Source organism: Megalobrama amblycephala, linkage group LG2 (assembly GCF_018812025.1).
Source record: "Megalobrama amblycephala isolate DHTTF-2021 linkage group LG2, ASM1881202v1, whole genome shotgun sequence".
NCBI classification, from domain to species: Eukaryota; Metazoa; Chordata; class Actinopteri; order Cypriniformes; family Xenocyprididae; genus Megalobrama; species Megalobrama amblycephala.
The window spans coordinates 23,969,727-23,987,894 of NC_063045.1; the positions used below are offsets into that span (position 1 = coordinate 23,969,727).

An 18,168-nucleotide genomic window follows, 5' to 3' on the forward strand; every position below is an offset into this window, starting at 1 on the left:
ACAGATGCAGAGAGATTTGAAATTTGTGAACACAGAGCAGCATAGAGTACAAGGGAAAAGAAACAGTAAATGACTGTATAACATCAGATTGATTAGAGGTGCATCAGAAGAAGGGAGACAGATGGCATTGTTATACATTATAGTATGCCATGTGATACTGTAAAAAGAGGCATTACCGTGGTAGAGACTGCCACATACTGTAACTCACCCTTCATCTGTAAAGATCAACTACAGTATAGATTCAGTCATGTGGTACAGTGAGAACATTTACTGTATATGCAGCACACTCTGTTCTACACAAAACCTCACGACTATGTCATACTTTACACCTTTTGATAACACACTGAATAGATACTATTACAAACATTATTAATTTTATGTCAGTTATGTAATTTAGGTAATGTAAGTGTATTTTCTAAGGTGGCATAGCCTGTGTTACTGTAATTATTTCAGCAACAAGGGTGATTTGAAGCATGCATAATGCGTTGTTTGCTATTGAATTAACTGATTGTTAAAAGTACTAAACTGAAAGAAGAACATACTGTTGTGTTTCAGTGATTAAACCAAATGTTCTCATTACATATTACAAGATCTTGTGTTTTGAAACAGTGATTATGTAGAATGAAAATTTGTACAACTAGAATGAGAGCATGAGATCAGGTTTTGAAAGAATGACTAGCTGTGTTACAAGTGTGATGAGTTTGGAGTTTTGTACTAAGAGTTTTGAAAATCAAAAGCAAATACCAAAAAGACTAAAATAAATAAATCTCGTTTTATTTATTTATGAATTTTTGTGAATCTCTTTACATTTATTTGTGAATCTCAATCTATTTATTTGGAATAATGCAACCATTCTAACCCCATACTATACACATCTGCTTGTCCGAATGATACCCCAGAGTCTTCAAAATTCCTGAAGCTCTGAATATATTTATAATGGACCCTCGAGCGCTTCTGAGGATGAGCGTTGAAGAGGAGTCGTGGGTTTGCCGTTCCGTGGAATGAGGGTAGATTTATGCAGAGGGTGAATTAAACGAGGAAAGCGTATCACTGAAGACCTGAACGGGGACGTACACATTTCAGGTTGAGCGTAGACGCTAATGTGATGAAGGCCTGATGCCACTAGTGTCATTTGTAAAATCAGTGAATTGCGAGAAGTGGTATGTTAGCCAGAGGGATTTGTAAAGTGTGGCTCCAAAGTAGATTATGTAAATTGGACACGTTATCTTGATCGCTTATGAAAATAGATGGGAAACACTGAAAAATGAAGAACTTACAATGAACTTGAGTGGAGTTTGGGGTTTGTAGTGAGTTAATGGGCTCGGTCTTTGATACTTTAATATTTAAATGTGTATGTGACCTCAAATGACACAGCTAAGCAGGTCCTTTCATCCACCTGGAGCCATATGATTCAACAGTTTTGCAGATATAATTGGGGGGTGGGGGTTACATGAAATAATTTAGGGGTTACATGAAAGTTAGTTTTTTTAATTCAATTAATACATAAAATTACTTGAATACACCTCTTAGGATTCGTTTTGATATTTTTGGGACCAGATAGTAAAAATCTCCTATCATAATGAAAATAAACAACTCAGATAGATAGATAGATAGATAGATAGATAGATAGATAGATAGATAGATAGATAGATAGATAGATAGATAGATAGATAGATAAAAGTAATTATTATTATTTCTAACAAGAGGCAGCATTGTTAAAATATTATTTCTTATTTAAAAAAAAAACACATTTGTTCACCAAATCAAATAGTGAAATAAATACAATAAATAAATAAAACATGCAATAGATAAATAAATAAATAAATAAATAAATAAAAACAGCAAATGATATCATAAAGAGGACCCCTGCAAACCCTCATGACTTTCAAGTCTCAAATTAAGGTCTCAAAAATATATTAAGTTTTGTTTCAGTTGTAAAATAACCCCCAAAACAAATTATTAATAAATTCTGGATTAATTTAATTAAATTAATTTAATAGAATTGTCATTTTTTAAAACAACGTTACAAAACATGACATAACATTTAAACTCAAAAAGGGTATAAAAGTTTTTCAAAACCATACGAAACCAATGCAAATGAATGAATGCAACTTTCTATCCTTATATAAATTGTTGTATTTTTATAAAATGCAATTTAAAGCATTGGATTCACAATTGATTTACATAGATATTTGTTCTGCATGTTTCATATGGCTTACGGTGTTCCACATGATCCAAAAAAAGGCCAAATATCCAAATATACAGTGCCCTCCACTAATATTGGCACCCTTAGTAAATATGAGCAAAGGTGGCTGTGAAAATAAATCTACATTGTTTATCCTTTTGATCTTTTATTAAAACAATCACAAAATTCTAACCTTTCATTTAGATAAAACAATTGAAAATGGGGGAGAAAGCACATTATTAAGTAAATGTTTTTCTCTAGTTCACGTTGGCCACAATTATTGGCACCCAATTATTGCAATGTCCTTTTCCCAAGATAACAGCTCTGAGTCTTCACCTATAATGCCTGATGAGTTTGGAGAACACCTGACAAGAGATCAGAGACCATTCCTTCATGCAGAATCTCTCCAGATCCTTCAGATTCCAGCTCCATGTTGGTGCTTCTTCTCTTCAGTTCACTCCACTCATTTTCTTTAGGGTTCAGGTCAGGGAGCTGGGACTACCATGGCAGAAGCTTCATTTTGTGCTCAGTGACACATTTTTGTGTTGGTTTTGATGTTTGTTTTGGATCATTGTCCTGATAGAAGATCCAACCATGGCCCATTATAAGATTTCTAGCAGAAGCAGGTTTTGATTTTTTTTATCTGTTGGTATTTGATTTGAATCCATGATGCCATGTATCTGAACAAGATGTCCAGGACCTCCAGCAGAAAAATAGGCCCACAATATAAAAGATCCAGCAGTATATTTAACCGTGGGCATGGGGTACTTTTTATCCATTTGTGCACCAAACCCATCTGGTGGGTTTGCTGCCAAAAAGCTCTTTATATTCTGTGGTTTTACTCATTGTGATGAATGATTAAGGGAATTTGGCCTTTGTGTTTCCTCATGTTTATACTCCTGTGGAACAGGAAGTCATGGCTGGACAATTTCATGCTCCTAGTCACCCTGGTGTGCTAAAAAATGTCTCATAGGAATACTCATAGGAATTTCTAGGGGTGCCAATAATTGTGGCCAACATGTACTGGAGAAAAACATTTATTTCATAATGTTAGTTTTTCCCCACTTTCAATTGTTTTACTTCAATAAAAGGTTAGAATTTTGTGAATTTTTTGAATGAAAGATCAAAAGGATAAACAATGCAGATTTATTTTCACAGCCACCTTTGCTCATATTTACTAAGGGTGCCCATATTTGTGGAAGGCACTGTATATATAACCTTATGACTGCCCTCATGATCACATTTTCAAAACAACCATTCCAAGAACCATTCCATTGACTTCAAGAGGTTGAGACAATCTTTCTGTGGGTTGTCAAACAATGTTTGCTATGATTGGACTTCAGCAACAGGGCACAACCCTTTGATATTTAACATACATGTGATTGCAGAGTGTTTTAAAAATAGGAGGAAGATGACGGCTCTATAGCAGAGGGCAAATGAGCATTCTGCTCTCTGACCTCATCTGACCAAAGCAGAGGAAATATTTCTGAAGTGCCATTTGAAATGCCATGGCATACAGGGCCCCATTGATGAAACACACACACACAAACCAGGAACAGGAAGGTTCATCACAATTGATCAGAATTTAAAAAGCAAATGGACAAAAACCTGGTGCAGAACTCAGTTCAAGGTCTTGAGCAGTCATGCAGCTACGATCAATTCTGCTGGAGCTAGACGCGGGATTCTGTCCAGATATACTGCTGCAGCCAGTACCAGATATGATCAGGCAATGCTCTATCAGTGCTACAACTTCCTCCAAATGCACACACACACATACTTTGTCATCATATACTGCAAATTCATCCTCGCTATTCTAATTTAACTTGGTTCTTATGATTAATGGGATCTCGAGTCTTGGAATTCAAATTCTGATAAGAGGATTAGCTCCTGAATGAGAGATAGAAAAACAGAATAAAAATGCAATTTTCTCCTTGTTCTTCTGAGTGTTTCAACAACATTTTGGCCAGCGGTGACCAACTGAGTTTAGTGCTAATTAACTTATGTCATTTACTGATTGTGACCAACTTTAATATTAAAAGCATCTGCAATGCAATGGCTTCACACAACATCTCTGACATTATAACCTCTCTGCATGCACAATTCATGTCATCTTCTAAATGCACGAGATAGAGAGAGTTGAGTCAGGTTAAGTGACTCAAAATCTCTCCCCTGGTCAATGAACATTCAGTTCAATATTATTTTGAACATCGCTGATCAAGATGCTGATGAGTGCCTCAAGGCTATGTTCTGGGGCACAACTCATTTTGCCTTTGACATTATTATTGTTAGGAGCTCAGGAATACCTCAAGGCTATGTACTAAGGGGATCATTCCTGTTATGCAATACTTGGCAACTCTGTAATTTGTAATTAAAAATAAATTCCTGTGTTGTAATTTAAAGCAGCATTTATTTAAAAACAAGTATACAAGACTTTAGAAACATGTTCTGGTCAAGACTGGATGCTTCAACTTTATTGATTATAACTTGTTTATTTTCACCAGGTGTGTATAAATTATAAATTATTTATATTATAAACTATATTATAAAGGTATTATAAAGTATAAACTAATTACCAAATAAAAATAATATTCTGCAAATATAATATGATTTGTTTGAAATATTTCCATTTAATACTTCATAATAAAGTGCCAGTTTTTCATGTTAAAAGTTGCATCTCGTATATTTAATAACAATTATTTAAAATTCACACCATGTTCATTTTATTGTGATTTATCCAATATATAAAGACATGGAAAAGTGCTGCACAATAGGAATCACCCAACATTTATAGAGGAGAACCTCAAGGCTATGTCCTGGGGCACTACACAATTTGCTTGAAACAACTGAAGGCATCATTATAGATACAAAGCAAGGGAAAACACATGCCACTTCATTAACACGTGGGTTGCAGAGCAGCAGACACAGAATTCACAGAGCTAATGTCTATTACGCACGCCGTAGCTTTATATGCGCATTAGAACCGATGAGCAAGTACGCACGAAACTCGATTCATAAGTGTGAAATCAATTCACTTACCTTCGTCGTGCATTCTCTGCAGGCAAAAAGTCAGGTTTCTCCTCCAGCTTGGCATGGCAAATAACTAAGAGTAATGCGTTATGCGGAGAGAGGCAGAAACGGACGCTCGTTTGTAATGGTTAGGGAACACGCCGAAGATATGTCGGTGATCAGGTGTATCGTGGACAGATTCTGTGGTGTTCATGCAGTGGTCCATGAGCGGGCATCAGCTGTCACTTCTGAGACCGGAGCGCAAATGACTCAAGGAGTGTCACCGCCTCACCAAAGTGTGTGAACGCGTGGACCGCCGGCACACTCTCAGATCCACGCAATATGCCACAGCAAACGGATTAACCCTTACCTTCTAACGAGCTCTGAGTAGTACAGATGCTGCCATTCAATACGCTATTGAATGATTAACATATTCATTCACCATGGATTATACTTCAAAGATTATAATAGTACACCCAAACACATTATCATGGTACTTTTTATTTAGCAGAAAGATCATTAGAGCTTTTAAACATTACTTTTCTTAATTTGTGAGAACATTTTCAGCTTTTTTAAATATTAAAACTATATTTTGCAAGTGTATATATTCCTTTCTGTAATGTAGTAAAAATTAGGATCAAATGGCCAAACATTTTAATTAATATCAGCTTAAAGCCAGTACAACAAATACTACAATTAAATTATGTAAACAATTCTCTATTTTTTCCACTATTTTTAATTCACTATTTAAAAAAAGTAATCTATTAAATAATTAATTACATAAATATTGAATTTATATTAAAAGTTAATTTTTTTTTTTTTTTTTTTAAGTTAATTTAAATCATTAAATGGTTAGGGAGTCAGACTGGTAACCTGAAGGTTGCAGGTTCGATTTTCAATACTGGCAGGAAATGACTGAGGTGCCCTTGAGGGGGCCCTTGCCTAACCCCCAATCGCTCCCTGGGCACCACAGCAAATGGCTGCCCACTGCTCCAGGGGTGTGTGCACTAACTTGGATGGGTTAAATGCAGAGGGCAAATTCTGAGTATAGGTTACCATACTTGGCCTTCACGTCACGTCACTTTATATGTGAATTGGAAGTGCTTAATTTTTAATAAAATAATGTCACAATGTAAAAATACAGGGTTAAAACTTAAAGGTGCACTAGAATTAAAAATTGAATTGACCTTGGCATAGTTGAATAACAAGAGTTCAGTACATGGAAATGACATACAATGAGTCTCAAACACCATTGTTTCCTCCTTCTTATATAAATCTCATTTGTTTAAAAGACCTCCGAAAAACAGGCGAATCTCAACATAACACCGACTGTGACGTAACAGTCGGGATCATTAATGTATGTATGACCCCAATATTTGCATATGCCAGCCCATGTTCAAGGCATTACACAAGGGCAGGCAGTATTAACGTCTGGATCTGTGCACAGTTGAATCAACAGACTAGGTAAGCAAGCAAGGACAACAGCGAAAAATGGCAGATGGAGCAATAATAACTGACATGATCCATGATGATATTTTTAGTGATATTTGTAAATTGTCTTTCTAAATGTTTATGCTGTTTAAGGCAAGCGCGAGCTCCGTGGGCGGGGAGCAGGAGAATTTAAAGGGGCCGCAGCCTGAATCGCCGCATATTTAATGATGCCCCAAAATAGGCAGTAAAAAAAAAAAAAATCTATAGGGTATTTTGAGCTGAAACGTCAGACACATTCAGGGGACACCTTAGACTTATATATTACATCTTTTGAAAACACGTTCTACGGCACCTTTAATATCAGTCTGCAAGTTTCGATTCGGTCATTGAAACATACTAAAGAATTTAAAAGAAAAAAGAAAACTATTGAAAAATGATGGTGAAACTTACTGAAGATGAGTGATTTTGGCTTTGTAATATGAGTAAGGAACTTGTCAGAACTGTAAACCACAAGCGCTAAGCTGATGTGTAACCCAGTCTGTGAAAGTACGCATTTCTCAAAACAATATCAACACGTAATTCTAAGTGACACTTCACTTGCGCTAGTTAGAGGCTGGCACACATATGGAGGTTTTTCACCATCCTAGAAGCAAACTCATAACTGGAGGCCGAGGGGGGGTTGGCAGGCCTCTGTGTTGATCTCTTGAACCCTTGGGCAACTCTGCCAAATCTGTAACCGAGGGATAATTTAATCTGACAGTAATGGAAACAACTGCCATAGTATGTTCACGCTGGATGTTTAGACGGCATGTTTATTTGACACATTATGCAGGTGATGCCAACGGTTTTGCTCATGGTTTAGTTGTTTAATGGTGCTCTAGGGATTGCTTTTTGAAATATGGTTTAAAGTCAACATGAAATGTCATTCACAACCAATTTCATTCCAACACTCATATGGCAATTCATAACTATTTTATGTTTTGGCAAATTGATGGCGAATTTGTATGATCTCATTTGTTGCATAACTACCATAGTATAATGCATCATTGGAAAAATTAACTAGCTAACTGTCCAATCACACAACTTTGCGAAGCTGTTTGCGAATGTTCCTTGAAACTGTGGTTTCGGGAAACAGAACGTTGGTAATGATGGAACTTGCGACCATTTGGCTAAAGATGCTATTGGGAAACACAGATTGTGAAAATGTACGATATTTACCAGAATGGAGCAAGGTCGTTAAAAGGAAAAGGGCTAAAAACAAGAGGAATTTGTGATGTGATCCTCAAAAAAGTAAAGTGATTTCAGAGGGCCTGCATTCTGATGAAAAAAATAAAATAAAGACAAAGATTTTTTTTTCTCTGTAAAAAGAAAAACATGACTCGTGCACAAACCAGTAACATGTATTGATCAAGTAAATGGTTAGTACTGATATGTCTTTAAAAGTTAATTAAAATGATTGAGATATTTTATGTGGTATTAATAACAAATTGTAAAAAAAAAAAAATATATATATAAACAGGTTAGTTATAGTTTAGTATAGAAAACTTTATTCTTCAATGGTCGTCCAGGTTTTGAAACACACTAATGTCCAATGTTTCATATATTGTATTTTTTTTTCCTTCTCAACATAATTGACATGTTAAGAATTTTTACAAACAATACAAATCAGCTCAAACATCCGGTTTGGAAATGAACCAATGGAAATGATCTAAAAATCAGGGCAATGTTGAAGAAAAAAGAAAAAAAAATTAATTTGGGTTCTGCCGCCTGGGAGTGAGATGCACTTTTAACGTTGGAGAAAAGTCTTTGAGGGCAGAAGGATGTGACCCTAGTCTGATTAGAGGTGCTCCACCACGGGCGAGAGAGGAGATGGGCTTCACTGCTCGTTCTGTTGGCTGTCTGTGATGGAGGTCACGGCACCCTGGCCTTTGTTGACGTCACTGATACAGGCCCACTGTCCGTCCACTGATTCCTTCCACAGGGTCACCTATGAGCAAAAGTCAATGGGAAACAATGTAAATAATGTAATTTCTTTAGTGCTTGAATGATTCCTTTAAAAACACTACCAGGTTAGAAGCTGTTAGGAAAAGGAAAGCATTGCATCTTCCAGTTCCAGTGATAGTGAAGCAATCTAAGGGCGTGTTCACACTTGGCAGGTTTGGTTCGATTAAAACAAACTCTGGTGCAGTTGCTTTGTTAGTGCGGTTCATCTGAATAAGTGTGAACACTGCCATTTGAACTTTGATGTACGCCAAATAAATGGGCTGGGCCTGCTTGTGGGGCAGTCGTGGCCTAATGGATAGAGAGTCGGACTTGTAACCCAAAGGTCATAGGTTCGAGTCTCATGTCCGGCAGGGATTGTCGGTGAGGGGAGTGAATATCCAGCGCTCTCTCCACCCTCAATACCACGACTGAGGTGAGACCCTTGAGCAAGGCACCGTACCCCCAACTGCTCCCCGGGCGCCGCAGCAATGGCTCCACTGCTCCAGGTGTGTGTTCACGGTGTGTGTGTTCACTTGGATGGGTTAAATCCCATCCAATGCAGAGCACAAATTCCGAGTATGGGTCACCATACTTGGCCACATGTCACTTCACTTCACTTCACTCAAAAGGTGGGTCTCAGTCCACTTCCAAATGAACTTTAGTTTGATTCGACTGAAATATGAGCGCAACATGGACCAAAAACATCTAAAATGAACCAAAAACAGGACATGATGTCACGAGATGTGACCCTAAAAAGAACAGAATGCTCAAGCAAACCAGATCAAGCAAATGTCTCCTCGCAGCAAATCTTTGTGTGTGTAACGGAGGAATTCCTGCCGCACTTTGGATTCGTTTACACATTTTATAAACTTTTCATGAGCTTTCAGCTTGCAAAAATACCATCACATGTTCGCACAGACAACGAGCAAGGTTTTGCATGTTTGGCAAGTTCAGTTGCAAAATATACGCCATAAAAGCTGTTTTGTTTGGTGGCAGTGTGAACACAAAGTGAACTAGGACTAAATGTAATATTTTCTTTTTTGGTCCAAACCCCAAAGCTCATCTACTCAGTAGAAAAAGATTTTTGTAGTTGTAAATAAAACAAAAGGTTACTGGATTATGTTTTACAAGAAAATACTATTTGAAATTCCATGTTTAAATCTGTTAATTGCTGTTTCTTTGTGATTGTTGGTGAAATTTACTAGCAATATCTGAGTGAAAATGGTTTCTACACAATTTTTTTTTTCAATGTAGGTGGTGTAAGATAATTATGGCGAGATAACAAGGCATAGAAAACCCCTTTTAGAATCACTGCATACACACCATAAGTAAAAAAACAAAAACATGCCTACTTTAACTCCCTAGAAGCACCTCGAGAGAACTGTATTTAACCTGCATGTTTTTTCAAAGCCCTTTTGCATTATTAAGCTGTCTGTTTTATAAATGCATCAGATAATGGCACGTTCGTCTGAGAGTAAATGGCTCGACCCGTCGCTTGCCGCCGTGAATAATTACAAGGCAGAGCATCTCACTGAAAGCGCAACAACCCGGAGTCTTCATTTCAATATGCGGCAATGTCGGGGACCGATTCCCTCACACAGGGCCGAGTGCTGGGTGATATAACCTCAGTCATTAATTCCTGAACCTGAGAGTGCTTTAATACTCAGGCACTGTAAAATGAGTAATGATGCTGGGTAAATCGCTGCTTTGCAGGGCTGTAAGCTGCCCACATGCTCCAACGGCAGCATCTTTATTCCGTAATCCCACGGGAAGACAACCGAAGACTGTCAACATAAGTTTCATGGTGAAAAGTCAATGAATCATAATGAATTACTCAAAGAACATTCATTGCCTGTCCTTTAGTTGGTGACAGGGTGAATCATGTTTGAGTTTGCCACACAACAAATATATAGTGTTAATATCACAATGATTTGTGTGCTGTTTATTTGTCATTAGACTAGCTTGATGATCCATTCTTGAGAAAATTTTTAGAGCCTGTTATTTAAACTAGAGATGCACCAATACCGATACCAGTATCGGTATCGGGCCCGATACTGCGCTCGTGTACTCGTACTCAAAATCATCAAAATAATCCGATACCAAAAACCGATAGCACGCAGCGTGTGTAGTGTTTATGTCCAGTCAAAGAAACGCCGACAACAGAGTAGACAGAGCACAATGTAGATATAGAGAAGGATGTCTATAAAGTAAATGTATCTTATTAAGAGAATATAAAACAAATGAAATATTCATGCTATAGCTGCTATAAGCTAAGCACGTAGAGTGGATTGAGCGCACACAGACATCGCTGGAAAGTTTATAGTTCGGTCAGATATGAAAATAGCAAAGGAAGTAAAATGATGAACATGTACTAACGTTAACTGACGTTAAAGAGAGAGAGCGCACTTCTGATTCATGCTCTTGATTGCTGATCGCTCACTCAGCACATATGCTTCATTTGGATTAAAACTAAATGGTATGTACCATTTAGTATGTACCATACTAATTGGTATGGTAAGTAAAAACATGAACGGTTACATGATTTATGTATAACTAGTGGTTCCCTACATTATTACAGGAAGTTGGTACAGTCCAAGTTTTCTGAGCGCAAACATCTGAAGCGCACCCAGATAGGTGCCTCTCAGACAGTGTGCGAATAGCCTATTAAATTGAGTTCTCTTTCATGTCTCCTTGCACTTGAATGGACAAATTCACACGATTATGTCAAAATGCATAAGTATCCTTGTGAAATATAGTCGGTTATGTCTTAAGTGAATGTGTAACAGTATTTTGGATACGTGCAGCTCTTAAAGTGACAGCAGCCTAATAAACATACTACTGTCTTATGTTAAACAAAAGAAAGAAAATCACTCACTGCTCTTGACTGAATATCTTTTGTAACTTTAGAAATGATTAATCTATATTTATTTTATAGAGTGAAAACTATGCAGTGTTATTTTACATTTGATATCTAAAAATTTGAAGCACTGGCCCAACCAAACCAGTAGAAAAAAATCCAGTAACACCTTACAATAAGGTTCATTAGTTAACATTAGTTAACTACATGAACTAAGAATGAACAATACTTCTACAGCATTTAAATATCTATTTGCTGAGCCAACTAATTTGATTAATCTTCTTTTGGTTTTGCAGCCCAATATTTTTTTTAATAAATTAAAAATGCAATGATAATACAGGTATCGCTACTTGGTATGGGCAAGTACTAAAAATGAAAGTATCAATATCGGACTCATTCTGGAAAAAGTGGCATCGGTGCATCCCTAATTTAAACTTCCACCAGCAAAAAGATGCACAATTCAAACTGTCCATTTTAATAAACTGATTCAAAACTTCATATATTAAAAAGCAAAAATAATATACAAGTAAAATATATTTGGGTAAACATTGCTCATTTTTACAATATATTGGTAAAAAAAAAAAAAAAAAAAAAAAAAAAAGATATTGGTATAAAAGATTTAACTATACTGTAACTGTATTGTTTTAGCTCTTACTTTAACCATTTAATTTGCTACAATGGTTGATTAAAAAAAGTCATTTTTAATTAGTTTTGGAGTAGATATATATAGTACCGTTCAAACGTTTGGGGTTAGTATGATTTTTTTTTTTTGTTTTGTTTTGTTTTTTTTACAGAAATTAATGTTAAGGAAGAATTAAATGTATAAAAAGTGACAGTAAATACATTTATAATGTTACAAAAGATTTGTTTTTAAAATAAATATTCTTTCGAACTTTCTATTCATCAAAGAATCCTGAAAAAAGTATCAGAGTTTCCACAAAAATATTAAGCATCACAACTGTTTTCAACATTGATAATAAAAAATGTTTCTTGAGCAGCAAATCAGCATATTAGAATGATTTCTGAAGGATCATGTGACACTGAAGACTGGAGTAATGATGCTGAAAATTCTGTTTTGATTACAGAAATAAATTACATCTTAAAATTGAAATATATTTGAAATAGAAACAGTTATTTTAAATTGTAATAATATTTCATAATATTACTGTTTTAATGTAGTTTTGATCAAATAAATGCAGCCTTGGTGAACGTAAGAGACATTTAAAAATATTACATTAAAAATCTTTGTTTGTGTTCCAAAGACCAAAGATAAATTATTTATTAAATTCAAATTCTAGGGCCATATTTGACAGGTACATACTTTGTTGTCCCCTCCTGACACAGCAAGGATGTTTCCTGTGATGGACCAGCTCACGTGCCACACCACGTCGTTGAATTTGTGGAGAAGTTTGGCCGTCCAGGTGTTACCGGCTGGGTCATCACACGTCCAGATAAACACACGACCATCCTATAATATAATTTAATATACCATGCTCTATTGTTTGAGTTACAGGAATAAAATAAAATAAAACAATTAATTCAATTTACTTTAATTGTATTTTTATTACAATTATCATTCACATTGATACTGGAAGAGTCACACAGTACAATATTTAGAGTAAACATTTGTCTGTTATTACCTGTGAGCAGCTGGCTATTGTGCTGGTGGGCAGACCAATGGAAGGAGCCCAGCCAACATCTCTCACCCAATCACTGTGCGCCTCCAGCTTCTGGTCCTCTTTCCATTGGCCGTCCTCTTCTCTGGAAAGAAAGTATGAATGTCAGCACATTTTACTCTATTAAATATTCTATTAGATATTAAAAGGTGCTGTATTTCAAACTCAAATAATAATAAAAATTTCCATTTGAATTTGAGTGAACTATTCTTTTTAAAGGTGCCCTAGAACCTTTTTTTACAAGATGTAATATAAGTCTAAGGTGTCCCCTGAATGTGTCTGAAGTTTCAGCTCAAAATACCCCATAGATTTTTTTTTATTCATTTTTTTAACTGCCTATTTTGGGGCATAATTAGAAATGAGCCGATTCAGGGTGTGTGGCCCTTTAAATCTCGTGCTCCACGCCCCAAGAGCTCGCGCTTGCCTTAAACAACATAAAAAAAGTTCAAACAGCTAATATAACCCTCAAAATGGATCTTGCATGTGTTCGACATGCAGCATGTCTAATCGCGTAAGTATGGTATTTATTTTGATGTTTACATTTGATTCTGAATGAGTTTGATAGTGCTCTGTGGCTAACGGGTAATGCTACACTGTTGGAGAGATTTATAAAGAATGAAGTTATGTTTATGAATTATACAGACTGCAAGTTTAAAACTGAAAATAGCAACGGCTCTCTTGTCTCCGCGAATACAGTAATAAACGATGGTAACTTTAACCACATTTAACAGTACATTAGCAACATGCTAACGAAACATTTAGAAAGACAATTCACAAATATCACTAAAAATATCATGATATCATGGATCATGTCAGTTATTATTACTCCATCTGCCATTTTTCGCTATTGTTCTTGCTTGCTTACCTAGTCTGATGATTCAACTGTGCACATCCAGACGTCCTGCCCTTGTCTAATGCCTTTCATCCAGACGTTAATACAGGCTGCACTTGTGTAATGCCTCAATCATGGGCTGGCATATGCAAATATTGGGGGCGTACACCCCGACTGTTACGTAACAGTCGGTGTTATGTTGAGATTCGCCTGTTCTTCGGAGGTCTTTTAAACAAATGAGATTTATATAAGAAGGAGAAAACAATGGAGTTTGAGACTCACTGTATGTCTTTTCCATGTACTGAACTCTTGTTATTTAACTATGCCGAGGTAAATTAAATTTTTGAATCTAGGGCACCTTTAAAGTGCTGCTGTTATGGTTTTTTGGATATTACCTTTCATGCAGTGTGCAATATAGCAGTTTGTGAATATAAAAGTCTGCACAGTTTTAAAGATTGAAGTGCATGACAAATAAAGTTATTGTCTTGTAAAAGATAGAATCAAGTCGTCAGTAATTCCAGTCTCACTTCCTGTTACGTACCTATGGAACAATGTAACAAATTTGCATAATGCCAGCCTATGATCTTCATTGGCTGCCCTTGATCAATGTCTACTTTGATCCTCAAACACTTTAGTTGTAGCTGAGACCTGTACTTAGGGCTGCACGATGTATCGCACGATACGAAAAATAACATCGAAATCGCGCTTAAACGCAATTCTTAGTGCGATTATGAAATCGCAAAGGCTGCGATTCATTTCACAACAGACTGGGCCATCTGACCAATCAGAGCAGAGTAGGCTCTCAGAAAGGAGGGGTTTAGAGAGACTGAATCTTTGAACAAAGCATTTTCAGACTCTCTGAGAAATGAGGTGATGTGCAATGTATATTATGAGAAAAGTGTTTTTTGACTTTTGATGCATGTAAATATATTGTAGGAGACTTCCATAACAAAATTAGAAACCTTTAAAATAGCATAATAGGGTCACTTATTATTAGCTAATTTGACAATGCTGTCAGCATCAATAAGAATGTAGCAGTTTTAGCACCGTTATATGACATTTAAATACATTTAATCACCACAATGTAGAAAATAAAAACTAGCTTTATTCTTTTTTTTCAATTCTATTCATTTCTGTGTGGGTCTATTTATGACCAAGTGTAGAAGCTGACAGCAGGTGCTAGTCACTGTGCACTCTAAAATAAGGGCTGCACTCACTTCCACAGCTTGACCAGATTGTCACAGCCTCCAGACACAAATCTCTTGATGTAGTTGGGCTTCTGTCCTGTTGGCTGCTCAATAAGACTTCCTGGGACAACAGCTGGGGCCCAACTCACAGCGTTACAGCCGATCTGCCATAAAGACCAGAGAAACCATTTAAAAGCTCAAATAACAGGATGAAGTACAATTGGGCCAGTCTTTTATGACATCTACCATACTTGGCCGAAGCCTCTTAATTGCATGTCTTGAACCCTGTTTTGTTCAATCAGCATTCAAGATGTCAAAATATATGATTTATAATTTCCCAAAGAGCCTGTACAGATCAGGCCCCTTTAAATAAAAATTTGCAAAAAAATATTTCTTTCTTGCATCTTTTCTGCAGTATTTTTTTCTTGCTGTAGTTCAAGAGAAATTTAGGTTCCACTTTATATTAAGTGGCCTTAACTACTATGTACTTACATCAAAAAATAAGTACAATGTACTTATTGGGTTCATATTGAATTGCAAAACACATTTTCAGCTATTGAGGTGGATACGGGTAAGGTTAGGGAAAGCTTTGGTGGTATGGGTAGGTTTAAGGGTAGGGGTAAGGGTTAAGGGATGGGTCAACAGTGTAATTATAAATGTAATTATAGAAATTAATTACAGATGTAATTACATGCAGGTGTTTTTAAAATATAAGTACAATGTAAAAACATGTATGTACACAATAAGTGCATTGTATCGAATGATTAATTTAAATGTAAGTACATAGTAGTTAAGGCCATTTAATATAAAGTGGGTCCGAAATTTCAAAGAATTTCCATTTTTTTACTAAAAAAAGTAAAAAAAAAAAAAAAAAAAAAAAAGCTATGACAGTAATTGTACAGTAATAACATAGTTGTAACATTGTAACATCAAAAATATTGAAATGTTTGCACATTTACTCATTAATGAGAAGTTCTTGATCAGATATAATATGGTTTTAGTAGAAAAATATTAAGTTATGACTGTGGTATAACCTCACCGGGTCAGGTTATGGGTTTTGACCCAGTAATGCAAAAGGTGTTGGTAGTTTTTGAATGCATAAGGACAGTTAATTGAACTTAAAAATATTTTAAAAACAATTACATTAAATTAAAAGTTAAATAAATCAATTTACTGCAATAATCAAATAATGATTTTTGGAGCCCTGTATATGTATATTTTATGATCTCTTATAAAGGTAAAACTCACTGTATGTGCATTGTTGATCTTCTTAATATCCCAGTGTCCATCTCCAGAACAGGTCAACACTGAAATTGCACCATCTGAGCTGCCACAGGCCAGAATCAACCCGAAATCATACGGTCCCCAGCAAACAGAATTCACTGCAGGAGAACAGAATGTGTGATTGTCCACAGCGTGATCCTGTGTCACAGTGTTTGATATGAGAATCAAAAGCGTGAAGTTACCAGAGGAGTCGTGGCCTGTGTATTCATACATCTTATCCCAGGTGCCGTTCTCCTCCTTCCAGATGATCACCTTCCTGTCGTAGGAGCAGGATGCCAGGATGTTGCCGTACATGGGGTGAGCCCAGGCCACCTGCCACACTGGACCCTCATGGCTGCAAATAGAGTATTAGAATTAAAATCAAAACCGACTCCATGGAAACCCTAGTTTTAGTTGAGTGCTTCACATACCCCCTCAGATCAGCCACAAGGATCTGCCCTCCGTTTTTGACGTCAAAGATCTTTACGGAGCGATCAGAGGAGCAGGTGGCAAGTCTGGTGCCGTAATAATCCATCTGAGCATCATGCTGAACACAGAACGTCAAATCAGAGTCATAATGTTGAAAAAGATGCAGTAAAAGTAAAGATGGAGACAGGATGGATGGAGATACTCACGATCATATCCTCATGCGAGGTGTCCACTGTGTTAATGACCGAAACCTAAAAAGACACAAGATGTGCTGAAATGTGAGTTAAACTAATATTTGCTGTTAATGAATCAATGATTTTTAACTTTAATGTGCATCAGATTAAACTAAGTGATAACGGAATTTTTGATTTCATCATTCAGTTTATCTTAAAAATTACAAGTATGGTGTCTTTGAATTACACTGGAACTGGATGATTATCATAGTCATGTACTAAGGTATTTAGATTGTATTTAGAAGAGAAAAATTATATATATATATATATATATATATATATATATATATATATATATATATATATATATACACACACACACAGAAAGTCTTTTAATTATTTGGGGGTATTTTTCATTTTTCTGCCAATACTGATATATGCAATTGATTATTTTGTTATTTAATAATTATCACGTTATTAGCTGGATATAATATTTTAATCAATTGACAGCATTAAATTAAATATACTGCAAACATTTAAGTAGTTTTATTTACAGACTTGTCCCAAAAAAAAAAAAAAAAGTATTAAATCTAAGTTGATAGCTCATTAAACTCGGATCAAACATAGCTAAAACAGCATGGTACTTTTTTGTTAACATACTTATTTGACAGAATCAAAGATAATTGTTCTATATTACAAGGGCTTTTTATAAAGATTTTGAAAACAAACAATATCTAATTAGGTTTGACATGTAAAAATACATTTAATTTTCCATTTAACGTTAGTCATTTGTTATGAAGCTACAGAATCCGAACACTTAGATATCTGAGAACAATCAAACCCCAGTCAATAATGTAACACTCACCATATTTAATTATATCCCTCCAACAAACTCCCTCAACACCTAAAAAAAAAAACGTCCCTAGTTGCTCTTCTGATCTTCCGAAATGAAATTACTGATAATATTTCCGACGTGGCAGACTGACCGCCCAGTACGGACTGTATTTCCGTTGCTAAAGTCTCCGGGTGGAACAAAACAAAGGTTCCGCTCTATTCTTCCGTCCCTGTCCTGCAGTTCACATTGATTGCAGCAGAAGGCGACAAAGCGAGTTAAATTAATATCACCCATCTCTATTTATAACTGTC

General features: G+C 35.9%; 1 protein-coding gene across 1 annotated transcript; it reads right to left on the bottom strand.

Annotated features, from left to right (window-relative positions):
- Positions 1-8,146: 8,146 nt before the first annotated feature.
- On the bottom strand, positions 8,147-18,053 carry sec13 (SEC13 homolog, nuclear pore and COPII coat complex component). Its single transcript, XM_048167285.1, has 9 exons — positions 17,888-18,053; positions 17,056-17,100; positions 16,852-16,967; positions 16,624-16,775; positions 16,406-16,539; positions 15,188-15,321; positions 13,103-13,223; positions 12,784-12,930; positions 8,147-8,609 (listed from the first exon to the last, which is right to left on the bottom strand). Exons 1-9 carry the CDS (start codon positions 17,888-17,890, stop codon positions 8,499-8,501), a joined length of 963 nt encoding a protein of 320 aa, XP_048023242.1. The 5' UTR covers positions 17,891-18,053; the 3' UTR covers positions 8,147-8,498.
- Positions 18,054-18,168: the final 115 nt, after the last annotated feature.